At 38.1% G+C, this 27,180-nt stretch overlaps 1 protein-coding gene across 4 annotated transcripts in view; it reads left to right on the forward strand.

Annotated features, from left to right (window-relative positions):
* LOC108436554 (transcriptional repressor p66-beta-like) overlaps window positions 1–21,211 on the forward strand; it is a 40,031-nt gene extending 18,820 nt beyond the window's left edge. For 3 of the 4 annotated variants that reach the window (XM_017713097.2, XM_017713098.2, XM_017713099.2), the window contains 10 exons: window positions 8,863–9,237; window positions 10,459–10,585; window positions 11,359–11,490; window positions 13,187–13,318; window positions 14,170–14,340; window positions 16,116–16,452; window positions 16,995–17,197; window positions 17,369–17,479; window positions 17,751–17,964; window positions 18,753–21,211. In XM_017713097.2, coding sequence (XP_017568586.1) covers window positions 8,864–9,237; window positions 10,459–10,585; window positions 11,359–11,490; window positions 13,187–13,318; window positions 14,170–14,340; window positions 16,116–16,452; window positions 16,995–17,197; window positions 17,369–17,479; window positions 17,751–17,964; window positions 18,753–18,886 — 1,935 coding nt within the window. In that variant the 5' untranslated portion in view covers window position 8,863 and the 3' untranslated portion in view covers window positions 18,887–21,211. Of the gene's footprint in view, window positions 1–7,944; window positions 7,977–8,862; window positions 9,238–10,458; window positions 10,586–11,358; window positions 11,491–13,186; window positions 13,319–14,169; window positions 14,341–16,115; window positions 16,453–16,994; window positions 17,198–17,368; window positions 17,480–17,750; window positions 17,965–18,752 lie in introns of those variants that run through there. The other variant, XM_037536946.1, reaches the window with a different exon arrangement.
* The last annotated feature ends 5,969 nt before the right edge of the window (window positions 21,212–27,180 follow it).

The following is a 27,180-nucleotide window of genomic DNA, read 5'->3' on the forward strand; positions in this document are numbered from 1 at the left end:
TTCTTTGACCAATATATCCACTATTCCTCCTCAACACATGTCCAAACCATCTCAACCTGGCCTCTCTGGCTTTATCTCCAAATTGCTCCACCTTCACTGTCCCTCTGATCTGCTCATTTCTAATCTTGTCCAGCCTTGTCACTCCCAACGAAAATCTCAGCATCTTCATCTCCGCCACCTACAGCTCAGCCTCCTATCTTTTAGACAGAGCCACAGTCTCCAAACCATACATCATAGCAGGACGCACTACTGTCTTCCCTTTCACTCTTGCTGCTATCCTTCTGTCTTAATAATGCGCTTAATAATCTGATAACTGCAGAAAATCAGGGCCAGGTCAGGCTTACAGCACACATCCTTTATGGCCCATAAAATTATTTTAATTTTCTATTAACATTAGTCCATTTTGCAATGAACTGCTCTACAGTCGTCAGCATGCATTGCAATGAAATGTGCACTTTCACCCAACAGCAATCCATAGGATGATATTTACCACATCAGTCACATCACCAAATACACTAGCTGCATTTCATCTGCAGTTCAATCAATATACATAATTAAGTTGAGAAACGGATCCCAAAAAGTAATGAACTTCATGCAAAGAAAAGGCAGGTGTGTAGCTCAAGTGCACAGGTACAGGTAACCTACTTCCTGGAGACATTTAAATTAGTTTAACAGTTGAAACCATTTTTTTATTTATATGTACATTTTTTAAATATTTCAAATAGTCTTATAGTATTTCAAGGTCTTCTGCAAGTGCTTATATTTTGCTGTTGGCATATATAAAAAAAACAAAAAAAACAATGGCCAGTTCATGTTATTGCAAAATGTTATAGGTTATGTAAAAAATGAAATAGGAACACAGGTGTCCTCTGGCCCATGGATTTGTTGAATTCTTCATTTTGTAGTCTCATTGGTGCACTCTTGGCTTGCTCTTTTCACACATGTACAGATTGAGCAAACTGAAAGAAATCAGAGTAAAGACACACGTGCTCTGAAAAATTCAGTTACTCAGTCCAGATCTCTTCATTGAATTTTTTTAATTGGATTTCTAGGCCTTAATCCAATCTAAGAAAGTATGCTGATCACGTGAGCACTTGAGTAATCAGATAACTGCAAAAATCCAGTTGTGATTGAATTATTAACTGCATGAAAATGCACTCATTGTGAATATAACTATGTCCATCACACATCCTAATCAATAACATGAAATATTTGAACAAATAACCAGCAAATTGAGCCTTCGTAGCAAAGATAATTTGCTTTAAAACACTTTTGACTGGTTATTATATATACATTATTAGACTAAAACAAAGTCTTTGAAAGGGCAGGTATGTTGATTTTACAGCGTTTTACTGACACTAACTTCAGATTAAGCACTGCTGCCACAGTAATCCTGAATGACTGCGCATGTGCGGTGACAAAACCCACAAGAATTCTGATCTGGCTTTTCTCATTAAGGCCATATGGCCATAAATCAGATAAGTATCTGATCTAGGACCACAAACGAAAGTCACTCCAATCAAAAGATCACATTTGCGTGTCCACATAGCTCTGAAAAAAAAAAAAAAAATCAGATCTATGTCACATAAAGGCAGAAAATCGGATTGGTGCCACTGAAGTCTGATAGTGTGGGCTGACAAAATGTAATATTGCAATTCACAAGATATTATGCTGCATGATAAGTGTCATGATATCTATTTGTTCCTCACATTTGGTATGTAGGAATAGACACTATGCACCAGCACAACTGTAGTGTTGAGAAATTGTCATATTCCTTTCTTTTTTGAGCATACTGCATATATAATCAGTACTTAGAGTGCTTATCAACTGCACAATTCATTACATGGAGAGCATAATTAGCTCTGTTTAACTGGAATTAGTGCAGCGATTTATGAGAAATATTGAATAAAAGTTCACTGTACTACTCACTGCACGTTTTTACTGTTACAACTTATCAAATCTTAGAAAAATGTAATATCTGCATGTCATTTATATGAAAATGTCTTAAGGTGTTGTGATGTTATTTGTTTGCTAGTGATGCCCCGAAATGACCATGATAAACAGTTTATGTAAGGTTACTAAAATGATTACAGTTTTGTTATTGTTTTTGCCACAAAATGAAGTGTCCTCACTACCAGCAAACTATTGTTCATCCAAGGTAATGAATTCCTTTATGCTACATTATGAATTCTGTTGTCACTATTTGTGATTTTTTTATTTATTTTTTTTTGGTAATTTATAAAAATTGAGCATACAGATGATGTCAGCACGCTTGACGTGACTTTCCTTTCTGCTTCTGTTGTTTTGTTGTGTTGTGCGTATTAAGCGGGATGTGGTGTTTTCAAGTAGTGTAAATTGTGTCATGAAGAAGCTCTTGGGTATTGAACCTCCTCTTGATACTTAGCGTGACCAAAGATTCTGAATCACTTGGAAACTATGAAATATTTCCACATAGATGACATTTTCACTGTTCATCTGCTGCTGCTCAAATGGTTAGAACATGTCAGCACTCACTAGTGCAGGAAAGCAAAGGGGGTTTTAATTTTTGTTTTTTGTCTTTTTTTTTTCTCTTTTTGGAAAACACCTAGTGCCATCTTTTGACCATTTAAAGTAGAAAATGTTCCATTTCAGCAACAGTGTAACCCTGAAAATTAGGGCATGTGACCAGTTTCCGTGATGAACACGTCATTAGAGTGGCGATGACAGAACAGATCATATTACCTCATGTGCACAGCACCAGCGAGACATTGTTACATTACTGGCGCAAACCTATAGAAGCCTAATGAGTGCTTCTCTGCACTGGGATTGAACCCTGCTCTGCCACATCGGGGAGCTAGTAGATTCATTCAGATAAATGGCCAATTACAAAACACACACATGCACAGCTTAAAAACCACCTCTTCCATCCTGAACTACAGGCCTGTAATAATGCACCAACCATTAGGATTGTTCTCACATCTAGTATTGTGTCTTGTGCACTTAGACATACTTCATAACTAATCAAAAGTAAAGTGAAGCAAAAATGAGTGTTCTCATGTGCCTGTTTGTTTATTTATTTATTTGGTTTTATAGACTTTAAAGAATTGCTCTTGAGGTAATGCTGTCTCAGCCTTTCACAGAAAAGTACTTGCATTTCTGCTGTAAGCAGCTGATTGTATTTCTATTTTGCACAGTAGTGAATGGTGGTTTTGTAATTTTGTATTTTGCCATTTGCTTAAAAAAGGTTCTAATTCTGTTTACACATCCAAAAACATGTCTGTACTTGTCACATCTAGTCAAAGGCACACTTTTTAGAATAATAACACAATAGCGATATAAGAAGTGGTATACAACAGCTTCATCGAATGTTTTCAATTTAACAAACTACACAAACCTCAGAAAAACAAAATATTTTGATGCATATCGTGTTGGATTAAAATGTCTGAAGTAGTATCATGTAGTGTAGTGCCATGTTTACAAACTGCTCTAAACTATGTGTTCAGTTATTATTTTTATTAAGTGCTTCACATTCTGTCTTACACTAAATCCCGTTAATGATCTCTCTTTGTTATGAAACATGCTCAGTGTTCTTTAACCTGTTTCTGCAGGCCTCCTAGTGATTCTTTTTAGGATTGTGAATTTTTTATGATCTTGCTCTAGAAGATTTATAAAATTGTACTGTTAATTTTTTTTATTGACCGTGATTGAAAGTATTTGACGTGGGTCACATCTGGCTGCTCTCCAATCTGTTTGATAAGGTTATTATTGGTGCCGCTACTGATCCAGTACATCAGGTTGGTGCATTATTACAAATTATGCGCACATAACACATTATAGGTGTTACTCATTCAGGTGTCTTGGGTATGATTATAACGTGATATTGGTATAAAATGAGTCCTAATCTACTTTAAGCGATTGATCGTGGCTGTGTACATAGGAGTGTGTTTGTGTGTCTGATCTTGCCATTTACCATCCCTCCATTTTAGCACCTCCTTTTCTTCGCAGTGCCAGAGCTGCTGGAGGCGTGTGAGGACTATGTTGACTGGCTGAGTGCCCAGAGCTATGTGTGTGCATGCAGTTGTGTGTGTGGCAGGAAAGTTTTAACCCGATTGGCTAAAAAGAGAGAGTGTGAGTTGATTTGGGTATGAGCTAAGCAATGAGTGCATTTTTCAAAAGAACCGTTTGGAGTGGGTTTCTGAGAATGGATGCATCATGCATGTACACTGAAGGCAGCTCTGATTGGTTACTTTTGATGTGAATTGGTTCTTCCTTTTATCCTGTATCTTGGAGGACATTCTTTTAAACTGGTTCCATCGAAATCTCTGTACCAGCAATGCATCTACCATTTAAAATGATGGTTCAGCAAGAAATTCAATTAATACAATTTGGTCTAGAGCTGGGTGGTGTTAAAATATTTGTACTAAAACTGATTCTTTGATTTTGATAAAGATATTGAATCCTTAATGATAGATGATGATTTCCGAAATCTTCTTTTTATTTACACACCAGAAGTGGGAGTGGCTTAAACAAGACATAGACCCTAAAAGGTGTGCACTATTCTGCAGTTGGTGTAATGAGCGTATTAGGATCTAATCAGGTTTTCTATACGATACGAAATGAATGGCATATATATTTTTTTTAAATAGCCACTTTCAAGTACTGTGAAAAAAGTGTCAAAACTGATACATTTTCTATTATGGACAATAAACACATTACAAAAAAATGGAGAGAAAATGATTAAATGGGCTAATATAAATAGGTTTAGTTTAAAATGTTGGTGACACTGCGCTATATTGGTTACAATTGTATAACCAGTTTTATTTGTGAAATTACAATTCACAGAGGATAATCAAAGAAGGAAAAACTCAATAAATTGGACTGTTTTGTGCAAAATGAGTGATGAAAAGGGATTTTTTTTAATCTAACACGCTTAACCACTGGTGGGCCACCCAGAAAACACTGAGCAAAAACGCCAGTGGGCCGCCAGCTTTGCCATCAGTGGGCCAACACTGGCCTGTTATCTTCTTGCTGCTAACACACCTGCACACTCAAGTGACAGTGCATGAAGATCTACTCCAGCTACTCAAACTGTCTATTCTATAACTGCCAGAGAAACTTGGCTACTGGACTTGACAGTCTTTTTTTTGCCAGTCTTATGATGTCAGCAGTGTTAGCTTGCTTGCAGAAATATACATTTTTCAGCCCTTTAATCACCTTGCAGTTCAGGGTATCCAGTGAGGTCCATGCTGACTCCAGAATGAATGACAACACAACTTCAGAGGTCTCTGAGTGTGAGGTGCTGAGTATATACTGACTAACAAATTCTGGAATAATCAAGTGCTTATATTCATGGTATACATACAGAATGTCATTTTGACAGTCAGTCAACATTTTATATTTTGGAACAAACCTTTTTATACTGAGCCCTAGTTTTGAAATTTCCCAAAATGCAGTGAATCTGCCAAGACGTTTTTCATGCTTTATATTTGCCTTTTTAGATTTGCACTAGTGAGAACGATGTCTCATTGGTAAAAAATGTAGTTGTCGCAGTTATCTTGAGAACCGAATTGTCCATTTTTATAGTGTTTTTGTTTTTTTATAGTATATTTTATAGTCATACACTGAAACCACGTACAGTCTGAGTTTACTTAACAGCTCTACACAGTTGGAAGCAAGTGTTCAATGATTTAGGAATGCAGATGCTAATTACTGGGGCATATGTATTGTGGCAAACTGGGGCATTACTTAACTACATTAACCTTAACTACATTAACCTTGTAGCTCCAGTGCAAAACCGAAGATACAAACTCCAGACACCAAACATGTCCCGGTACATTCAGGGTAAGAAGAAAATGAATTAAATTTGATTATTTTAAACTATTCCTTTAGTCCTGTCTCAGAATCTGTAGATCAGTAAAACACTGTCTCTGGAAGGACTCCAGTTCTCACTGCATGAAAGCTCAAGTGAAAAAGATATCAGAAAAGTTCACATGTGGTCATGTGTTATAGATATGAGAGATTTTGCTCCACAGGGAGTTTCGCTACAATTTGAATTATTCATCCATCCAACCATTTTTATCTTTCTGTCCATCATCTCATTCTTCTATCCGTATGTCTGTTCTGCCTTCAAAGCAAGGTGGCACTGTCATGTCCAGAGACATTCTTTGAATTGTGACCTGGTTGTAGAATAGCCTGAATTACTGGGCATTCAGCTCAGTATGGTTTCAGAACGAGAGTGTAGCAGCAGTCAGCACTAGATTAGCTTTCCTGCAAAGAGGAGTCAGAGGTGGGTTTATTGATTAGGTCAGTGACTTCACTGTTCCCAGATTCTCTAAATCAGCTTATAGAAAGCAAATAGTTTTCAGGATACAGTTTCATGTGTAATTGGTAGAGGAAGGTTTGGTTGGTTGCTTCAGATAATCTCTGTGTTAAGAGATGTATAGTGTATGAGGAATATGTTAGGCTGTCTCTGATGGTGCTCAGTCCTATAACTTGGGCAGTTTGCATTCTCCCCGTAATTACTGAATAACAATCCTTAGGGTGTAATGACAGTGGCAGAGTTTGAGGCTAAACATGTGTCATATTTGACCTTGCATTGCATTGCAAAACTCAATTTGCAGAGTTTATATCCCTTCTTCTTGGAAGCACTTTCATAAATTATGAAGTTTATGCACAGAGATTTTTTTTTTTTTCTTCGTACATCTGTCTTGCTGTTAAGTAACCAGTGTGTGACCGATGCAGGTGTGGCATGTTCAGTGAAACAACGCTTGGACTTGATGAAGATGTTCTAGGTACATGATACAAACAATGTGTAGATAAATGTAGTTTTAGCTATAATTGACTCATCAAAATAAATAAGTAAATGTATAAATAAAGAAGGAAATAAAGCAATTAATCAAACTGACAGAATCTTAGTTGACTGATAACCCCACAACTGATTACACAAAAAGCCTAGTGCCTAGAATAAACATTGTAATATCCACAATACACATTCTGTTCCATCAAATAGGGATGTCCCTGTTGCCTAGTATTTGTTAGCTCTATTTTGTGCATTTTAGTAGCAACCATTAAGTGCAATTTCCACCTGTTTTGGTAGAAATGCCTTTCAGTCCTTTTTAATCAATTTTGAAGTATTTGCATATGATTTACAAAGCTGGAAGTAAACTACTTTTGTCTTTACAAAATGGACATACCAAGCCAGAGTATAGTCAGTGTCTGGTAGTCAGCAGAGTTGGGCAAATATTTTGAAAAAGTAGTGATGATTGAATACTGAAAACACTGGCCTAAATGTGTTCAGGGATGTATTCCATGACAATACGTAAAAAAGAATGCATTGAGAATACATTTGGAATACCTATAAAATATTTGGATAAAGTACATGGTAAGACATTTTTTCCCCCCACCTAAGTTGCACTATTCCTCACTGTTACTGGTTGGCAATTTTCTTCATTTAAGCCCTCTATTAAAAATTCTCAGCAGTTTTTTTTTCTCTCTCCTTGCCTGCCTGCTTCAGTTCACTACTGCTCCCACAATCTTTGAGTCCAGTACAACCCAGTGCTTAGCTTATCACTTGCAAACATGTCCACTTCTGAGGGGAAGAGCTCAGTAGCGCTGATATTAATAACTGGCTCATCACATTGATTTATCAGTCGTCTCAGGCTTTAGAAGGAACGTCAGTGTTTCTAAAGAAGCCGTTAGTTGAGGCATATTTGCTACACACTGTGGGCTGATTTTAGAAGAGCTTTTTGTATTTAATTTTGTTTTTTATTTAAATTTTTTAGTTAATTTTTTTTTATTTAGTGGATAAGTATTCTGAAAGTATTGTCCTAAAAGTATAAAAAGTAACTCTCTTCTGAATACTAACTTCACAAAATGTAACTTTGACTGAATGCAGATGCATAATTTCTGTATTCTGAATATGTATTCCTGATACTTGTGTTCTCTTAAATCCCAGCCCTGGTGGTGAGGAATAAGGGGATGCGTCATCTGTAACTAATGTGAGTGCACCGGTGTAGACAGACTTAAGGGGGTTCAGAGTAGACATGGCAGCTTCTGTCACAATACCAGTTGCAGATAGAAGGAATGACTGTTGAGGCTTAAATTCTGCTGTCTGAAGTAGCTTTGCTTCTGCAGATGAATCTTAGCTATATTATCAGCTTTCCTGTTCCTTCTCCTATGAATTTCAAATGATCCTTCATTAGTCCAGATGGTGGGACATTTGATAGTGGGGACGTGATCAACAAGAGAAATTTTCCATGGAAAATAAAACGTAGAACCATTACAACTATCTTGTCTGGTTAAGGCAATGAGGTTATGAACTGCCATATGTATGTAATTAAATGGTAGTATAATTGTTTTTGTATGCGATATGTATGCTATATATACAGTTCATACTCATCCATATTTCATAGACAATATTAATTTGATAAAATATATTATACATTTTCTTTAGGGAACCAAAAATAAGTAGATACATCAGGGTATTTGTGGTTCTTAACAATTCATGAGGCACGTTCATGAGACAAGAAAATGATCTAAAAAAAAACAACTCCACTTTAAGCTGAGATTTGTTTGTTTACTTTGTTATTGTTTGTGAAGAATTAAATAGAAGTCTTACCTCTTTATGAGAAAAGATTATTTCATTATCCCCGGAGTGAGAAGGTATTACTATGAAGAATTTGCACTGTGTACAATCTGTATTATGAAATCTATTACATTTCCACAAAGCTGCCTCTAATTTAATTTGTGACCAGTTAGCATATTTTTATAGGAGACAGAAATGAAATGATAGGTCTTAAATCAATTTTTTTTTTTTAAATCACACTTTGTTTTTGGCAATGGGAAAAGTTTTTGACTGGTGTGTGTGCGTGTGTTTTCATCCAGGATGGATCGTATGAGTGAGGAGGCACTGCGGCTGAATCTGCTGAAGCGGGGCTTGGAGCCTGCGGAGGAGCGCAGCCGGGTTCAGGATGACGTTCTGCCCAAGAGGCTGAAGGTGGAGGGCCATGAGGCCATGGAGCGGCTGAAGATGTTGGCTCTGCTGAAGCGTAAGGACCTGGGTGGTTTGGAGGGCAGTTCGGGGGCGCTGGCAGACCTGCGAGGTGCAGGGGGCAGCAGCCATGCGACGCTGGGTTATTCTGCCTATGAGGAGAAGCTGAATGGCAGCCTGAGAGTGCCGGCCATGGCTCACTCTCTGATTGGCCGCAGTGGCAAGGAGAACGTTAATGATGAGCCCGTGGACATGAGCGCCAAGAGGAGGTGAGAGAGAGAGAGAGAGAGAGAGAGAGAGACTGATCTTGTGTAGCCACACAAATAACACAACATGCATATAACCTAGATGGGCATTAAACAGGTTAAAACTAGAGAGGTGCTTGCTGCTAATGCCTCATTTTCTTTAGACTACTCAGATCACTGGATTAAGGTTTCAATTCACAAAGTAAATTAGTGATATTGAAAGTGAGTTCCCCCCCAACTGAACATTTGTTCACCAATTGCTGTAAAATTTTAATATTACATACACTATTACTCAAAAGTTTGAAATTTGTTTATTGTAACATAACAAAGCCAATTTGGTTGCAGTTACAGTGTAAAATGATTCTAATGTCCTGGTCCTGTTCAGGTTCACACTGGTCCAGAGTGCAGTGTTGGAGTGCTTTACACCTCTCCGTCTGACGCTTGACATTGTGCATTTTGATCTTAGGCTCATGTGTAGCTGCTCATTCGATCATGGAAAGCCATTTCATGAAGCTCCTAAAACACAGTGTGTTGCTTCCAGGGGTAATTTATAACTCTTTAGTAAGGGATTCAACAGAGAATATGCACTGTGTGCTTCAGCACTCAGTGACCCCACTCTGAGTTTGTGTGATCTTCTGCTTCATGGCTAAGCTGTTGTCCCCAGGTTCTTCCATTTCACAATAATAGTTCTTACAGTTGACCGGGGCAGATCTATCAGGGAAGAAATTTCACAAGCTGACTTATGGCAGAGGTGGTGTTATATGATAGTACTATGTTTAAAGTCATTGAGCTTATCAGTATGACCCCATTGTACTGCCAGGCTGCAAGGCTATTTGCTGAATTTTATCCACCTGTTAGCAATGGGTGTGGCTGAAACACCGGAACAAATTTTACACACAGTTTAAAATATTGCATCGTTTATAGTTGACTGCCTAAAATGCGAAAAAGAGGTGGTTACGTACTTATAAGTTTTGGCCCCATGATTGTCTCTATTTGGAATAGGATTAAAATAAAGCTTGAAATGATATTCAGTTGTACCACAGAAACTGAGATAAGGATAATGTTATTCCAGTGTTCTGGCTTGTTTGTTTGTTTCTGTTGTCATGTCATAACTGTCATGCCATATTTATGTTTATTAATTACATAGAAACTGTTGTTGCCAAAAAAGTATGTAAATGTGCCTATACTGTCTATAGTTTTGACGGTGACAGACTGTTGACCTTCACATCATATTTATGATGACAGTGTTGTGGATAAAGACCGTCACACTCCCTCACCTGATGTCATTGTCCTGTCTGACAATGAGGCATCCAGCCCTAAAGGAGCCGGCAGAGAGGAGAGAGTGAAGCCTGTAAACCTGGACATGTTCAAGGTAAAGAGGCAGTAGGAGGAATGTCTGTTTTTTAGAAGCATCACAGCATTCCTCATATTTGCGTGTTGGGTCGTTGTGTCTGTTACAATAACTACTGAAGTAAAGATTATTAGGACTATAATACATGTGGGACATATTATTTTACACAAGTTTGTTTTGACATCATTATTTCCACAATAACTTGTGGAAATTCTGCCGAGCACTGGTTTCTAAGTAACGCCTCTCTTTATGCTGTAGCTAAGTATCATTAAGTTTCTACATTTTTAGCACTTATAAAACAGAAAATGTATATATTAGATAATGTGTGTATATTTAATATAAATAGTTAATATATAATTTATATCATATAAATAATTCATATATTAGCTTAAATTGATCAAATTGTAAGTTGCTCTGGATAAGAGCATCTGCCAAATGCTGTAAATGTAAAAGTAAATGTAAATAACTTCTGACCTGCAGCTCAGACAGTGCAAACTTTTCAATTAGTTATTCTGTGACCGCAGAACAATGATATCATGGTTGTAATGATTTATCATACTTGCCCTTGGTTTGTGCCTGCAACCCCACAAAGCAATAAAACGCACTCTCTCGTGTACCTTTTGCTTAAGTATCACAGATATTTTCGTAAATGCATTACATTATTATAGCATAGGTGTTTATTATACGTAATATAATATCCCATGTTATATTATGTTTTATAATGTAATACATATGACTTACTGTTTGTATGTATTATATGATCCATGTCCTATCAAAACGTGTGTGTTTTTCAGGGTAAGAGTGTAGCTGAGCGTCAGAGGGTGATTAAGGCTTTGAGAGAGGAGCTGAGGCTGGAAGAGGCCCGTCTGGTTCTGCTAAAGAAACTCAGACAATCTCAACTACAGAAGGAGAATCTCTCCCACAAGGTTACTCTCTCTCTCTCGTTTTCTTTCTCTCTGTCTGTTTTATTTGCAGTAGTTCACAAGTCTCGCCTATTAAGCCTCGGGGAACATTTTTTATTCAAGCAATTCTACATAATTTATTTTTAGAAGCTCAAGAACGTGGGACGTGTAGGTTTGGTTATTTAGAATTTCCCCAATTTGGAGAAACAGCATGTGCATATGCTCAGATAAAGTATAGCACCTGTAGTGTTATGGCTGTCACATGTCTGTCTCCACTCAAACCAAATGATAAAATGGTGGACCCTGTTGCACTCAAACTTTCCATGTATATGGCATGTATAAAGATTTTGTCCTGTTTAAGATTAGGCATATAAAGCTTTCCATTGATGTAACATGAAGTAATTCAAGGTGGCCATTCTCAGTTCTGGAAAAGCCTTTGTGCTTCATATTACCACTGATTACACTTTGATTAGTGTGAATTTCAGGGTGCTTTTTTTCCTGCATTCTTGGTTTAAATGATTAAATATTAAAACAATTCATAAACATGATAAATGCTTAATCATTAAAACTAAAAAGCTCTCTGGACATAAATCCATCAAAGCCTAATTTTTTATATGATTAGGGATACACTAGACCGATCCCCGTTTTATTTGCGTACTGTGATGGTGCTTATAACTGCTTTGGGAAAATACCTTTTTTCTGTTGCTATGTCGAGAAATGAAGTGTGATGTAAAAAAATATTTCAAACAGAAATAGTGCTGCACCTGTATAGCCCTATGCTATAGTACTGAACATACATGTAGAATTTGTTAATATTTGTTAAACTTCATTAAACCTGTTTCTTTAGTTATGTGTGGTGATGCTATCAGCATTTGTCCCTTGCTTATATAAACGTTCAAACAGTGTGGGGGCTCGGCTGAACCTCTTTACTAATCTGCCTGCTGAGGTTGTGAATGTAACAGTGGTGCTTGTGGAGGCTTAGTCAGTAATTTTGGAACAAAAGCTTCAAAATGCTTGTTTCTAATCCTGAGTGCAAGTCATTTAAATTTGGAGATAACACAGCAAATTTGTGTAGGTGTGCGTTTCTAAAAACAGCCTGAAACTTGTCAGAATCAGTAAATGGAATGTAGCAGTGAACGTGCACTACAGGGCAAAACTTTGAATTTTAATTTTGTAAAAATAAACAGGGTTCTTTTTCATATCTGCAGCAATAGTCTGCAACTAAATGATTATTCAGTTGTTTAGCTCACCGTGATTCTTCAGCAGAGTTTTACTGCAGCTCTAATCAAATCTACCTGCTTCTTACATTGTGAAGGCTTGATTAACTGAATCAGAGGAGAAGTCATTTCAAACTGGTCATTATAAGAGACCGTTAACAGTTTTTTGTTTTGTTTCGACTGTTTAACAACTATTGTTAAGGCTTTTCCCATAAAGTCACTGGAAACTAATTGAATATTCTGGGAAAGCTTTTTTGGTCTAAGTAGATCAGTCAGTAAACATGTTATGTTTTGTTGGTTGCTGGTACATTGATTAAATCTAATTAATTGTTCTAATGTTCTTGATAACATTATTGCCCGTTTCCATACTTTTGCCTTCCTCTCTCTCTCACACTCACTCTCTCTCTCTCTCTCTCTCTCTCTCCCTCTCTCTCTCGCACCCCCCCCCTCTCCCTCTCTCTCCCCCCCCCCCCCCCCCCCCCCCCCCTCTCTCTCTCTACCAGGTGTCTGTGGTCCAGAGCAGTTCTTCCTCTGCGCACCCTTCAGCCCACAGCTCTCATGTCAGTAGCAAGCTGCCCGCTGGAGCGAGTCACAGACATCATAGCACAGACCCCCAGCACCTCCGTGCTGCACAGGTCAGGAACACACACAAACTCACACACACAGCAACAACTTACACTCACAAACCTGTAGGGCTTTCTGTGCTAAATAACACAAACCCACTGGCCCCTTGCCTTGCACAGGTGGTTTTTTTTTTTTTTTGTTTTGTTTTTTTTTTTTTGCCATCGTTGAGGCCTTCACCAGTGGTCAGTTTCACTGGTCAGTGCTCAGCTGTGATCAGTGGGGTAATGGTGACAAATTGTAAACAGATACACCTATTGGGGAGAGCAGGGAACAACCTAACACTGGGTTTTTTTTTTTGTTTAATTATTTTTATTTTTTATGTAAGAAGTGCACATCTCTAAACTTTAAGCACTAATATAAGCATTAAAATGATATATGTATCAAATTCTATTATTAAAATGATTAGTGATTAAATATATATGTGTGTGTGTCTGTAGATACGATTGTAAATATGATTGTTTTGCGAGGATTACGGGGGGGGGGGGTGTAGTTTTCATGGTGCAGACAAGTCTTGAATCTCAGTCCAACTACTCTGAAAATTTGCAGGTGATGTTGTTGTGGGTATATGAAAAGGAGAGCATCAGCAGTTTTAATTTGTTTAACTAAATATAAAGTCTATTTTAAATTTTACCCTGGTGCCAAACTCTCTCTTATAGTGTCCCTATAGGATAGCTGGACTTGAGGCTGTAAGTACAGGCAGCCTTTTCTAATCAAGTGACTAAGAAGTGAGTGTCTGAGACATTATCAGAAAAGCACAGCGCATGACTGCCATCTTGTGGCTGCATGTAAAACTACGGTCTTAAATCACAAATGTGTAGCAGGATTATACAGTAGTGTTTGTATGATGATTTGCTCTCCTCAGGGTCAGAGTGTGATCCGGTCTGCAGCCAACGCCTCTGTACCCCAGATGATGATGTCACAACGTGTGGTTGCTCCAAGCCCAGGGCAGCTGCAGGGCCACAGAGTGCAGCCCAAACCCAGCAGCATAAGCACGCCCACAGCCAACATCAGCGGTGCTGTCGGCTACCAGCAGGTACGGTGTATGTGTGTGAGAGAGTGTATTATGTGCTTGTGTTTTAAAGGGCCCTTTAGCAAAGAAAACTGAATTTTTCCTTGTTTATAAAAATTAAACAGTTTAATGTACTGCATAAACCTTCTTAAAGTATCATTTACTCTCCATCCCATATATGAAAACCAAGCTGTAGAAACAGTCTGAAATTCATCATGTTTGTGATGTCACAACTAGGGCTGCAATTTACTATTTTTGTAATAGCTTAATCGGTCTACTAGATTTGATTAATCAGCTAATCTAATAAGTATGTTCCAGTTTAAGTTGATACATTTAAATAATGCTATAAAAAAGATTTAAAAATTACTAATTAGAGATATAAGAATAAGTGGCTTTTGTTTACATTTATTTCTCACTTAAAATTCATGTACTTCCATATAAAATGTTGAAAGTGTCAAATGTAAGAAGTTGCTGAAACAAAAGCATGATTGAAAAAAATTACAAAAACATGTAACTTCCTCATTCATCAGTTACTATTATATTTTCAGCTTAACACATTTTCTGTTTTCTCAGTTCTAGCACATGTTTTATCACTTACTTTCCAATTTTGTGTCTGTTTACATGATTCTTTGTTGGTCTTAAATACTGATATCTTTTACATCACTGGCTAAATGTTTCTATATTAAACAGATTTATGTTGATGGCTGGCATAAACTAGCATGTTTCGTTTTTATGACTGTGTATATTACAGATTTGAAGTTTTATCATGAGCTAACTTCATCGTCCTAGGACCACGCCCCCTATACTGATTTATTGTCCTTAGACTGGACAGAGTTAGTCTGAAGCATTAGCTTTTTAATTATTGAATTTGTCCCATGGCATTAATTTTACTACACTGTACTTAAGATCACTGAAATGTTCCTGTCTTCCGTGAGACTTTCTGTTGTAAGCCTAAAGACACGTAGCTTAAAGTTACAAGATCTGACATTTTTCACTTAGGCTAGTTAGTTAAAGCACTTTCCCAATATCACCGAGAGCAGAAAATGTGTCAGAACTCAGTTTTGTTTGTGCATCGTTGTCCTGCTGCTGTGAAACACTTCCTCCCGCATATCTGCATATCATGCATTCTGTTGCGCTATGACTTTTGTGGGCTTTGTTGAGCTGATCTCCTGTGGTTGCTGCCTTTGTTTAAATTTCTGTCTGTGCCACAAACAATTTCTTCTTATGATAAAATTAAATTGAAATGCATTAATTGGCATGTATAAAAATTCTAGGGCACTTTTTCAAGTAACTGATGTATTGCTTATGGTCAAAGATGCATTCTTTTTTTTTTTTTTTTTTTTGTAGTCATTGCAAATGTGGCCATTTTATTTACCATCCAACACCACTAGCAAATGATGTAAAACAGTGTCTCAGGCATTAGGCAGTGACTTCCTTACCATTAAATGTAATAAATTTGTTATGTAGCTTTTAGAGGCATTAAACTCTTTGGACATCTGGTTTCTATCACAATCACTTAATTTGACTCTTTACATTTTGCCTATTTAAATTTGCAGAAATTGAGAAAGATTGGTGGAGTCCCCTGTTAAAGATACAGTAACCAAAAAACCTTTAATTGAGCAATAAAGAAAGATGACAAACTAAACAAATAGATTACCAGATATTATTGTGTGTTACACTGTTCCAGTGTTTTTTTTTGTTTTTTGTTTTTTTTTGTCTGTTCAAACAATTCCAACAGCTGTTCACAAGACATTTTGCACTTCAGTAGTTAACACATTTAATGTGTGTGCGCTTTACAGGCATCTAGTCAGCAAGTGTCTGTAGCCCAGCGCTCCAGCTCCTCCTCAATCTACATGAACCTGGCGCACATGCCAGCGGTGGGCGTGTCTGGGATGGCGAGTGCCGTGGGGTCATCCTCGCTGGCCAGTGCTAGTTCTACATCTCTTCAGGATGTGGCCAGCAGTCAGGCTGCAGCCAAACTGGCCCTTCGCAAACAGCTGGAGAAAACACTGCTTGAGATCCCACCACCCAAACCACCAGCACCACTGCTCCACTTCCTTCCCTCAGCTGCCAACTCTGAGTTCATCTACTTGCTGGGCCTGGAGGAGGTCGTACAGTGTGTCCTCGACAGCCAGGGTGAGGGTTATAATTGTAGGATAATTGAAATGGCACAAATGCAAAAGCTGTCATTGGGCGTTCTCACGTCTGAAAGTTAGGACCACAGTGTGAACCAAGGTTAATGTTTTTGTTACATTGTATATATTTGATTTGGTTAGTTTGGTTTCACAGTGCAGTTTAGAGAGGGCACTAAGGAACTTTGCATCACAAACCTATGTCCTGTCATCATCACCTATGTGGGCTGCATTTCCCTGTACTTCACACTAACTGGTTTATAGAGGAGCCTGGTGTGTTAGTTCGGTGGGTAGCATGAACAGATTTTATACTACTGCAACAGTTTCTGTAACTTCAAATGGCATTGTTCTCCTGTCTTGTCAGATCCTCTCTTTTTATCTTTATGATAAGAAGTTTTGGCAATTTGTGTGTTTTTCCAAGTTGGCATTTTCGCCTGACCAAGTTGTGCTACGTGTGTGTGTGTGTGTGTGCGCAAAAGTTTAAAAAGGTAATTTTATTAAATATTTATTATTAAAAAAAAAACAAACCTGTGTTTGTGCATGTAGGTAAGCTGCGTGGATCACTGGGTCATTTGGAGCCCTTTGTTTGTGCTCAGTGTAAGACTGACTTCACCCCTCATTGGAAGCAGGAGAAGGGTGGGCGCATCCTCTGTGAGACATGCATGACATCCAATCAGAAGAAGGCTCTGAAAGCTGAGCACACAAACAGGCTGAAGAATGCCTTCGTGAAGGCTCTGCAGCAAGAGCAGGTAATGATAAAGCACTAATCAGCCACAGCTCATCACTACATACTATACAAAGGCCAACTGTTAGAGATGTTTTTGACACAAAGTTTTGATCCGACTGCAGTGATGAAGTATTTTCATGTTTGTTGTGTGTCCGTGTGTTTTTTAAAAATTATTTTTTTTAATTTCTTATAGGAGATTGAGCAGCGGTTGCAGCAGCAAGCTGCGCTGTCTACTAGTCCCACAGTGTCTGCAGCCAGTGTGAGCAAAGCTGAGTCCATGATCAGGCACCACACCATCAGACAGGTAGATACACACAAATTGAAGCAGACATTTAGGTTCAATGAATTCCTACATAAATAATCACATGTAAAAGACGATGTTTGAGAAATATCATTTGTCAGTGCCCAGATTGTGTATTTTTTTCCATTGATATCTAGCCCTAATTGTGCTTACTGACAAAACTCAGCATTCTAAAATCAGGTACACTTAATCCACATATTTTTTGAATAAAAAGGATCTTTTTAGGTTAGATGCATAGACACGTGTGTGTGTGTGTGTGTGTGTGTCCACGCAGGCGTCCCAGTCACAGGCAGCTCACTCCCAGGCGTCTCTGCAGCGCAGTGTAAACTCTGCAGGCTCCGGGTCAGCACGGGGCGTGCTGTCCAACTTTGCCCAGGCCTCCCAGCTTGCTCTGCCCACTGCTATTATGGGCATGACCAGCAAACACTGCTCGAGCTCCAGCAGCCGGGCACAGCATGACAGTCGACATCAGCTATACAGCATCCCTGGTATGTGTGCATGCATGTGTGTGTATTTGCACTCGTCAGTATGTTGTGCCTCCTCTGATTGGACAGATGCTTGCACAAGAGGATCAGCACTGCAAGCCAATCCCTTGTGTTATGTAATTATATGAAACTGTACTGCTGCTCATTTTTCTGAAAAGAAGTAAACTTGGTTATAGCTTTTGATAAGATGAATCTCAGATTAGCCTGTTGTCCTTTGCATGATCTTTGTTGCTGAGTTAAATGAGCTTAATAAGTGAAATCGTGTGTTTTCCTGCTGATAGAAATACAATTTAAAAACAAATGTTTTAGCTTAGTATAAAATTATACCTGTATGTTAATCAGCTGCCAAGAGTAAACTTTAAATTATTTAGTTGAATTTAATAGGACTTTAACAATTAAGTTGTTTACTCAAAGTTTTGCCTGACTTTGTGTCAAATAATCTCTCTCTCTGTTTCTCTCTACCTCCCAACCCCCCTTTGTTCTGTCTAACTATCGGTCTGTCTCTTCTCTCTATATATCTGTCACTCTATTTATCCGTTTTCTTTCTTTTCCTCTCGGTCTACCTTGTGCCTCTGTTCCACCTTCTTTCTTTTTTCTGTGCTTTTTTTCTCTGCCTCTTTTTCCTCTATCTTTTGCTCTCTGCCTCTACTTCTTCCTTCCTTCCTTCCTTCCTTCCTTCCTTCCTTCCTTCCTTCCTTCCTTCCTTCCTTCCTTCCTTCCTTCCTTCCTTCCTTCCTTCCTTCCTTCCTTCCTTCCTTCCTTCCTTCCTTTCTTTCTTTCTTTCTTTGTAGGAGTGAACATTGCATACCTGAGTCCAGGCACTGTTGGAGGTCATAAGTCGAGTTTAGCAGACAGACAGCGCGAGTACCTGCTGGACATGATCCCCCCTCGTTCTATATCTCAGTCCATTACTGGACAGAAATAAACAAGTTTTACCCTCACTCCTAACAACCCCCCCACATACAAATGCACTCAAACATTCTCTCCTCTCTCTCTCTCTATCTATCTCTCTCTCTATCTATCTATCTATCTATCTATCTATCTATCTATCTATCTATCTATCTATCTATCTATCTATCTATCTACCTATCTATGCCCCCTCTTTCTTTCTGTCTGTCTCTTTCACTCAGTCCCTCTGTCTCCCTCTCTCACACACATGCACACACAGACACACTCCTCTGTCCCCTGTTGCATGCAGTGCCTGTCAGTCTGCTTAACCAGCTAATCTTTCTGTGTAACACAATCAGTGACTGTAAGTGCTGAGACTTCAGTCACTCTCCGCAAGTATGCAAACTCTCCTCAACACTGCTTTCCTCTTTTGGTCTCCTCCACACCACCACCACTCCACATGTGGACGTGTTTTGTACATTCTTGCGCTTTTTAGTTTGAACGTGTTTTTGATTGTGAGTGTGGTGGTCATGTGCAAAGAGAGAGGGAGGGAATCCCTGGGTTTTGTGCATTGAGACTTTTGTAAATCTGAATTGAATGAATTTCAATGGATCATCATTTTTTTCCTGAAAGCAAATATCAGTGTTTTTAAGGGGATGAAATTTAAATGAAGAAGCCTTATTATATCACTTTACATGGAGAGCTTTTGTTTTCATGGCTACTTTTAGCTGACTGCAATACCTATTCACTAAAGACTGGATGGATTTTTGTAAATGTTCTGGTCTGTGAAGGTTCTCGTGGAAACAGCTTGCAGCATCTTTTAGGGCTCTTTCAGTTTCTGCGTGTTTTTTTTTTGTTTTGTTTTGTTTTTGTTTTGTTTTGTTTCTGTTTGTTTCTTTTTCAACCAGCATGGATAAGCCGGGTCTGTGAGACCTCTGAGCTGCCACACAGTGACTCCTCATCCTCTCTTCACACACATGCACGCACTTTATGTAAGATCATTTGGTCGTGTATCATTCATTTTATGGTGATCTCTAAAATTAGTCACGTTTCTTATCAGATTAAATGAAGTTGATGACAGTCCATCTTTGACTTTAAATAATATCTAAGTAAAGTGATTGCTTTTGGATGGTAAATATTTAGAATTTTAAAGGTGCTGTTTGTCAGATTTTCCTCTCTTCATTGTGTACTTGACTGAACAGAGGAATTTCTCATGCACTGCCCCTTTAAGAGGCCAGTGCAATATTGAGAGACAGGGAAGACGTTAGTTTTATTTATTTGATTGAAAGTCACACTTTGCTTTGCCCCTGCACCATGATGGACAGATGCTTATTTCTAATTTCTGTCTTTTAAAGATATTTCTCTTATTTTCTTTTGTTAAATATGTACATTATAGTATGTTGCCACAAAATCTTGCTTTTTTATTTTAATCTGCCATGTGCCTCAAGGCACATTTGTTGACTGAAGAAATTGAAACAAAAAAATTCGTATCTGTAAAGTTGATTTTTAAAAAATTTCTTACAAAATACCTGTAAAAAAAAACTGCTAGAAATTTAAGTCATTTTTGTCAGTAATGCCCCTGTAACTTACTTTACTGGTCAAGGTTTTATGAATATTCATCTTATAACAAGTATTAAAAATACTTATTTGCATGGAAGACATTGTTAATAATGTATTGTAAATATGCCTCTTCAGCCTCTGGGGCTCAAAACATGAAAACACATTTGTACATTGTATAGAGAAACCAAAAGCCATTGATATTGTGAGTGTCATCTTGTCATGTGATCCCTGTGTAGTACTACACAAAATGTATGAGATTTACAGTTTTTCTTTTCGATTCATTCTCAAATATATTTTTGTCCCCTCTGTATGGGTTGTACTATGTGATATGTGCTTCATACACCTGGGTTCTTCTGTTGCTGAACTATCTGAAGACTCGGCCACAATAGTTCACTGAATTGTCTATGTTGAAAGTTGGTCCTTTTTAAGTTAACACACCACCCTTTGTACATCAAGTTGTTGTACTTTTAAATTGTATGTTTGTGAGATTTTGGAAGGCTCAGACAATTCATTGAAACTCTGTTGTCTCTGACAGTCGGAGATGCTCTCAGTGCTTTCACGTTTGTTCTCTGGAAATGGTCAGTCAACCCCAGGTCTAGAACCTGGTCTTTCTCTTCACTTTCTTTTGTATGATTTCTCATTACAAAAGCAACATGCTATATTTGTAATGGATAGAAAGATGAATGTGGAAACTGAGCAGAGTGAAGAAAATAGACTTGTTTTCTTGCAGGACAAATGTTGCTCCGTATAATTTCAGTAAATAAGCTTACAATAAAGACAAATAAAGGAAATGCATCAGCAATGGCTTTGTAAAAGCGGTTTTAATGTTTTATATACAGTGTAAGTGGTTCAGCTCTTGCAAGACATGATCTGATTCTAAACACAGATATTAATTTCCTTCATCTCTACTTCTTTATTGCTTATTGCCTAAAACTGGTCTTACAGTGGTGCTTGAAAGTTTTTGAACCCTTTAGCATTTTCTATATTTCTTCATAATATGACCAAAAAATCATCAGATTTTCACACTAGTCCTAAAAGTATGATCAAGAGAACCCAGGTTAAACAAATTACACAAAAATATTATACTTGGTCATTTGTTTATTGAGGAAAATGATCAATATTACATATTTGTGAGTTGCAAAAATATGTGAATCTATAGGATTAGCAGTTAATTTGAAGGTGAAATTAGAGTCAGGTGTTTTCAATCAGTGGAATGGCAATCAGGTTTGAGTGGGCACCCTGTTTTATTTAAAGAACAGGGATCTATCAAAGTCTACTCTTCACAACACATGTTCATAGGAAGCGTATCATAGCCTGAACAAAGGAGATTTCTGAGGACCCCTGAAAAAAGTTAAGGATGCTCAGCAGGCTGGAAAAGGTTACAAAACCATCTCTAAAGAATTTGGACTCCACCAATCCACAGTCAGACAGATCGTGTACAAATGGAGGAAATTCAAGACCATTGTATCCCTCCCCAGCAGTGGTCGACCAACAAAGATCACTCGAAGAGCAAGGCACGTAGTAGTTGGCGAGGACACAAAGGACCCCAGGGTAACTTCTAAGCAGCTGAAGACCTCTCTCACATTGGCTAATATTAATGTTCATGAGTCCGCCATCAGGAGAACACTGAACCACAATAGTGTGCATGGGAGGGTTGCAAGGAGAAAGCCACTGCTCTCCAAAATGAACATTGCTGCTCGTCTACAGTTTGCTAAAGATCATGTGAACAAGCCAGAAAGCTATTGGAAGAATGTTTTGTGGAGGGATGAGACCAAAATAGAACTTTTTGGTTTAAATGAAAAGCGTTATGTTTGGAGAAAGGAAAACACTGCATTCCTGCATAAGAACCTTATCCCATCTGTGAAACATGATGGTGGTAGTATCAAGTTTTTGGGCCTGTTTTGCTGCATCTGGGCCAGGACAGCTTGCCATCATTGATGGAACAATGAATTCTGAATTATATCAGAGAATTCTAAAGGAAAATATCAGGACATCTGTCCATGAACTGAATCTCAAGAGAAGGTGGGTCATGCAGCAAGACAACGACCCTAAGCACATAAGTCGTTCTACCAAAGAATGGTTAAAGAAGAATAAAGTTAACGTTTAGGAGTGGCCAAGTCAAAGTACTGACCTTAATCCCATCTAAATGTTGTGGAAGGACCTGAAGTGAGCAGTTAATGTGAGGAAACCCACCAACATCCCAGAGTTGAAGCTGTTCTGTATGGAGGAATGGGCTAAAATTCCTCCAAGCTGGTGTGGAGGACTGATCAACAGTTATCGGAGATGTTTAGTTGCAGTTATTGCTGAACTGGGGGGGTCACACTAGATACTGAAAGCAAAGGTTCACATATTTTTGCCACTCACCAATATGTAATATTGGATCATTTTCCTCAATAAACAAATGACCAAGTATAATATTTTTGTGTCATTTGTGTAACTGGGTTCTCTTTATCTACTTTTAGGACTAGTGTGAAAATCTGATGATGTTTTAGGTCATATTTATGCAGAAATATAGAAAATTCTAAAGGTTCACAAACTTTCAGCATCACTGTATATGGTCACGAGGAGCCCTTTGGAATGATTTAGATTTCTCCATGAATAGCCTTGAAGTTTCTCTAGGGTATAATCAAGTGGTTTAAAAGTCAAGTAATAACAAACAAAAAAAAGAAAGAAACAATGAGACTCTGAATAAGGACTCGTTCCAGATGGTTCACATACACAATTCTGGATACTTGCTTTCCCGGTTGAAGCTCATAAGATCGGTTAAGGGATATAGAACAATTTCTAAAGATTTTGGCCTGAGGAAAACATTGTGGAAGAAACAGAAGTGCTTACTAATTATTACTACTCTCCTTAGTAAGGGCTGGCCTGCACATGGGATGCCATTATATTAAACAGCAACACCAGCTCAAACTAGCCATGCACTAACACAACTTGACCATCACATCAAAGCTTGCTGTTTGTGTGGAGGTATTTTGGAGAGGTTATTATGCCAGTTCAGTGTGCAGCAGTGTCCACTTACATTCAGCTGGTTTGTTGGTGACCAATCATGCTGGTCTATGCTGTTTTGATAGGGATTACTGGGAAATGTCCAGCTTCAAGGGAATACTAAGGGAAATGTGAGGACAATATAAAGTGTTCAACCCCCTTAAAAGTAATCTGATTTGGCTGGATTTTAAATGGCACTTGGATATTTTGTGCCGTGTTATATTTTATTATCAAAATTAACATGGCACAAAATAAATTTTAAGTAATGTTGGATTTATAAAGAAAATACTCTCTGACAAAAATTACTAACTGAATATTGCTGTTTGAATAAGTATAAGTAACCCCTGTGCTATGGGAGCTCCTAGTTAACACAAAGGATAGATATTGGCCTAATGAGGATACAGTTGGATTACAATTGGTCTCCATCTGTGATACCCGCTCTATGGGTGTCTGCAGGTGTCCTGACCATTAAAGAACAGGGTAAAAGGGGACTAACAACATATGCAGAGAAACAGATGGACTACAGTCTGTAATTGTAGAACATGGACCTGATAAAATGGACAGTGAGTTTAGATACAAGCAGGTGTACTGAATGAAGTGACTGACTGGAGTATATTTTGGATTCAAAATAGGCTACTGCTTTTTCAAAATAAAGATTTCTTTATTGTGGCGCTACACTCACAAGAACAAGAACACACAGTCTACAGTAATTACGACAGCAAAAAGAAAACAACACTATTGAGGATAAAAGAATTGGGTTGAATCAGTATGACCTCTACTGGCCATCAAAGAGAGCAGTTGTCTGTTACCAGGTTCATTAGAGTATGGCAAGATTAGTTTGAACCATATTAATGTTACTCTCCATGTTTTTCTACAGGGGAAAAATGAGCACAAATTCTGTATGGTTGACCAACCTAATAACATCCAAAACCCAACAAATGGGTCTGTATGAGGGCTTTATATCCATATTCTGCAGCTTTGGGACCTCAACTCTTAGAAAAATGACTTAAGATTTTTATTTTGTTCAAATATTCATCATCGATATAAGTCCATAGACTGCCCAGAAACCATCTGTGTGAAGCTTAAACACTTCACATTTTTGCGGCAGCAAGTCAACATCTTATGACCAAGTTGTGAAACTGTCGAAACACAACATATACACTGTATTTCCAAAAGTATTCACTCACCCATCCAAATCATTGAATTCAGGTGTTCCAATCACTTCCATGGGCACAGGTGTATAAAACCAAGCACCCAAGCATGCAGACTGCTTCTACAAACATTTGTGAAAGCATGGGTCACTTTCAGGAGCTCAGTGAATTCCAGCTTGGTACTGTGATAGGACGCCACCTGTCCAGTAGTGAAATTTCCTCGCTGCTAAATATTCCACAGTCAACAGTCAGTGGTATTATATCAAAGTGGAAGCGTTTGGGAATGACAGCAACTCATGTAAAATGACAGAGTGGGGTCAGCAGATGCTGAGACACATAGTGCGCAGAGGTCACCAACTTTCTACAGAGTCAATCACTACAAACCTCCAAACTTCAAGTGGCCTTCAGATTAGCTCAAGAAGAGTGCATAGAGAACTTCATGGAATGGGTTTCCATGGCCAAGCAGCTGCATCCAAGACTTATATCACCAAACAAAATGCAAAGCATCGAATGCAGTGGTGTAAAGCGCCACCACTGGACTTTAAGCAGTAAGAGATGAAGAAGAGGTGAAGCTCTTATAGCTACAAAGGGTGGGCCAACATCATATTAGACCCTATAGATTAAGAATGGGATGTCACTGAAGTTCATATGCGTGTGAAACCAGATGAGCGAATACTTTTGGCAATATAGTGTATAAATTATGCCTTTAAAGTAGAAACCATAGTCTTTTTTTAGAGTAGTACTCTGTCCCCTTTTCAACAGCAATAGATATGAATACACATTCCCAATACTTGTAGTGCCCCCAAACCTAGATTAAAAACCAGCAAAAATAAATATAGGGAATTTTGAGGGGTATGCACTACTTCAGTATTGCACCCTCTGTTGGTTTTCATGCCTTTAATATGTGTATCTAACAAAATATTAATCTGGTATGAGAGAAGTACAAGGCCATGTGTATTTCTCCAAACAGATGAACATTTCATCTATATAAATGATTCTACTTCCTATGTTTTTATTTGTTTTAAAAGTTATTGCACTGCAAATAGATGAGAGGACTCTTCTTGGCTCATTGAACTCTGTTTAAATTTTATCTTTTTTTATCTGCCTCTTAAATGTGAAGTACTGGGTTCTTCAACTGATTGATAGAAGCTGTTTTCCTTTCTTTGAGATCTTTGATCTAATGCAGCTCAGTGGTAAAACACTTCAGCTATTCAGTGCCTTGAACTAACAGAAAGTGTGGGATTTTTCTGACATCATGGCTGAGGTTAAATTTCACTTCAGTTGACTTAGGAAATTCAGACAAATCCAGTTCCCTAACTTGAATTTTCCTGTGCATTTCTTGAGAGATGTTTGAAGTTAGATATCTTTGTCTGTGATTCGCTGTGGTAAGTGAAATATTAGAGTTATGAGAGTAGTGCACTCTTAGTAGTTCATTCATAGTAATGATGTGAACATAGAAAATAAATAACAAATAGATGACTGTCTGAAGATTGAGATGACTGGGTTGAATGTGAGACTCCACATATGAGTTCAGATGATTCAGCTGGTGAGATCTTATCCTTATGTTCAGGATGTAGTCCTTAGTGAAAATAATGAGAGCTTTTGCACTTGAAACGTTTTTTTTAACTATGAAAGGAAATCATCGTTAATGTTATTCTGCCACAATATTTGTCTGTAAATTTCTCAACTTTCTAGCACAGCCAACACACCTACATTGCTAATCATTCACTGGGGTTGATCGCCTTGTACCATCACCTTTCTACAGTAGGTGTGCAGTAACCAGAGTGTCCAGAAGAGGGCACACTTTAGTGCAGCAAACGCCACCACAAGAAACAAGCTTAATTCACAATCAGAGGTGGATTAAGGGAGTCTAGGCCACTTCATATTTCTCCCGTTATATCAAAAACATGTCTTTGAGATGCCAGACGGCGCCAGCGAACGAGTCAGTGAACGGGGGTGAATGGAACTAAACGCTAAAAAAAAAAGTCATTTCTAACCGCTTGTCCAGAACTTTCCTCTTTTGAAATAAGAAGCATGTATTGCATTTAAAAAGCTGACAAAACCTAAGTGCATTTTTCTACAGCAAACAGGTAATGGGATGCTAGCATTATGCTACTGAGTGCTGATTAGTTGGCGTTACTGTTACTACATTCCAATTAGTTTGTATTACTGCTACTGAGTGCTGATTAGTTGGCGTTACTGTTACTACGTGCCAATTAGTTTGTATTACTGCTACTGAGTGCTGATTAGTTGGCGTTACTGTTACTATGTGCCAATTAGTTTGTATTACTGCTACTGAGTGCTGATTAGTTGGCGTTACTGTTACTACGTGCCAATTAGTTTGTATTACTGCTACTGAGTGCTGATTAGTTGGCGTTACTGTTACTACGTGCCAATTAGTTTGTATTACTTCTACTGAGTGCTGATTAGTTGGCGTTACTGTTACTACGTGCCAATTAGTTTGTATTACTTCTACTGAGTGCTGATTAGTTGGCGTTACTGTTACTATGTGCCAATTAGTTTGTATTACTGCTACTGAGTGCTGATTAGTTGGCGTTACTGTTACTACGTGCCAATTAGTTTGTATTACTTCTACTGAGTGCTGATTAGTTGGCGTTACTGTTACTATGTG

The sequence above is a fragment of the Pygocentrus nattereri genome, chromosome 3, assembly GCF_015220715.1.
Source record: "Pygocentrus nattereri isolate fPygNat1 chromosome 3, fPygNat1.pri, whole genome shotgun sequence".
In the NCBI taxonomy this organism is placed as follows: Eukaryota; Metazoa; Chordata; class Actinopteri; order Characiformes; family Serrasalmidae; genus Pygocentrus; species Pygocentrus nattereri.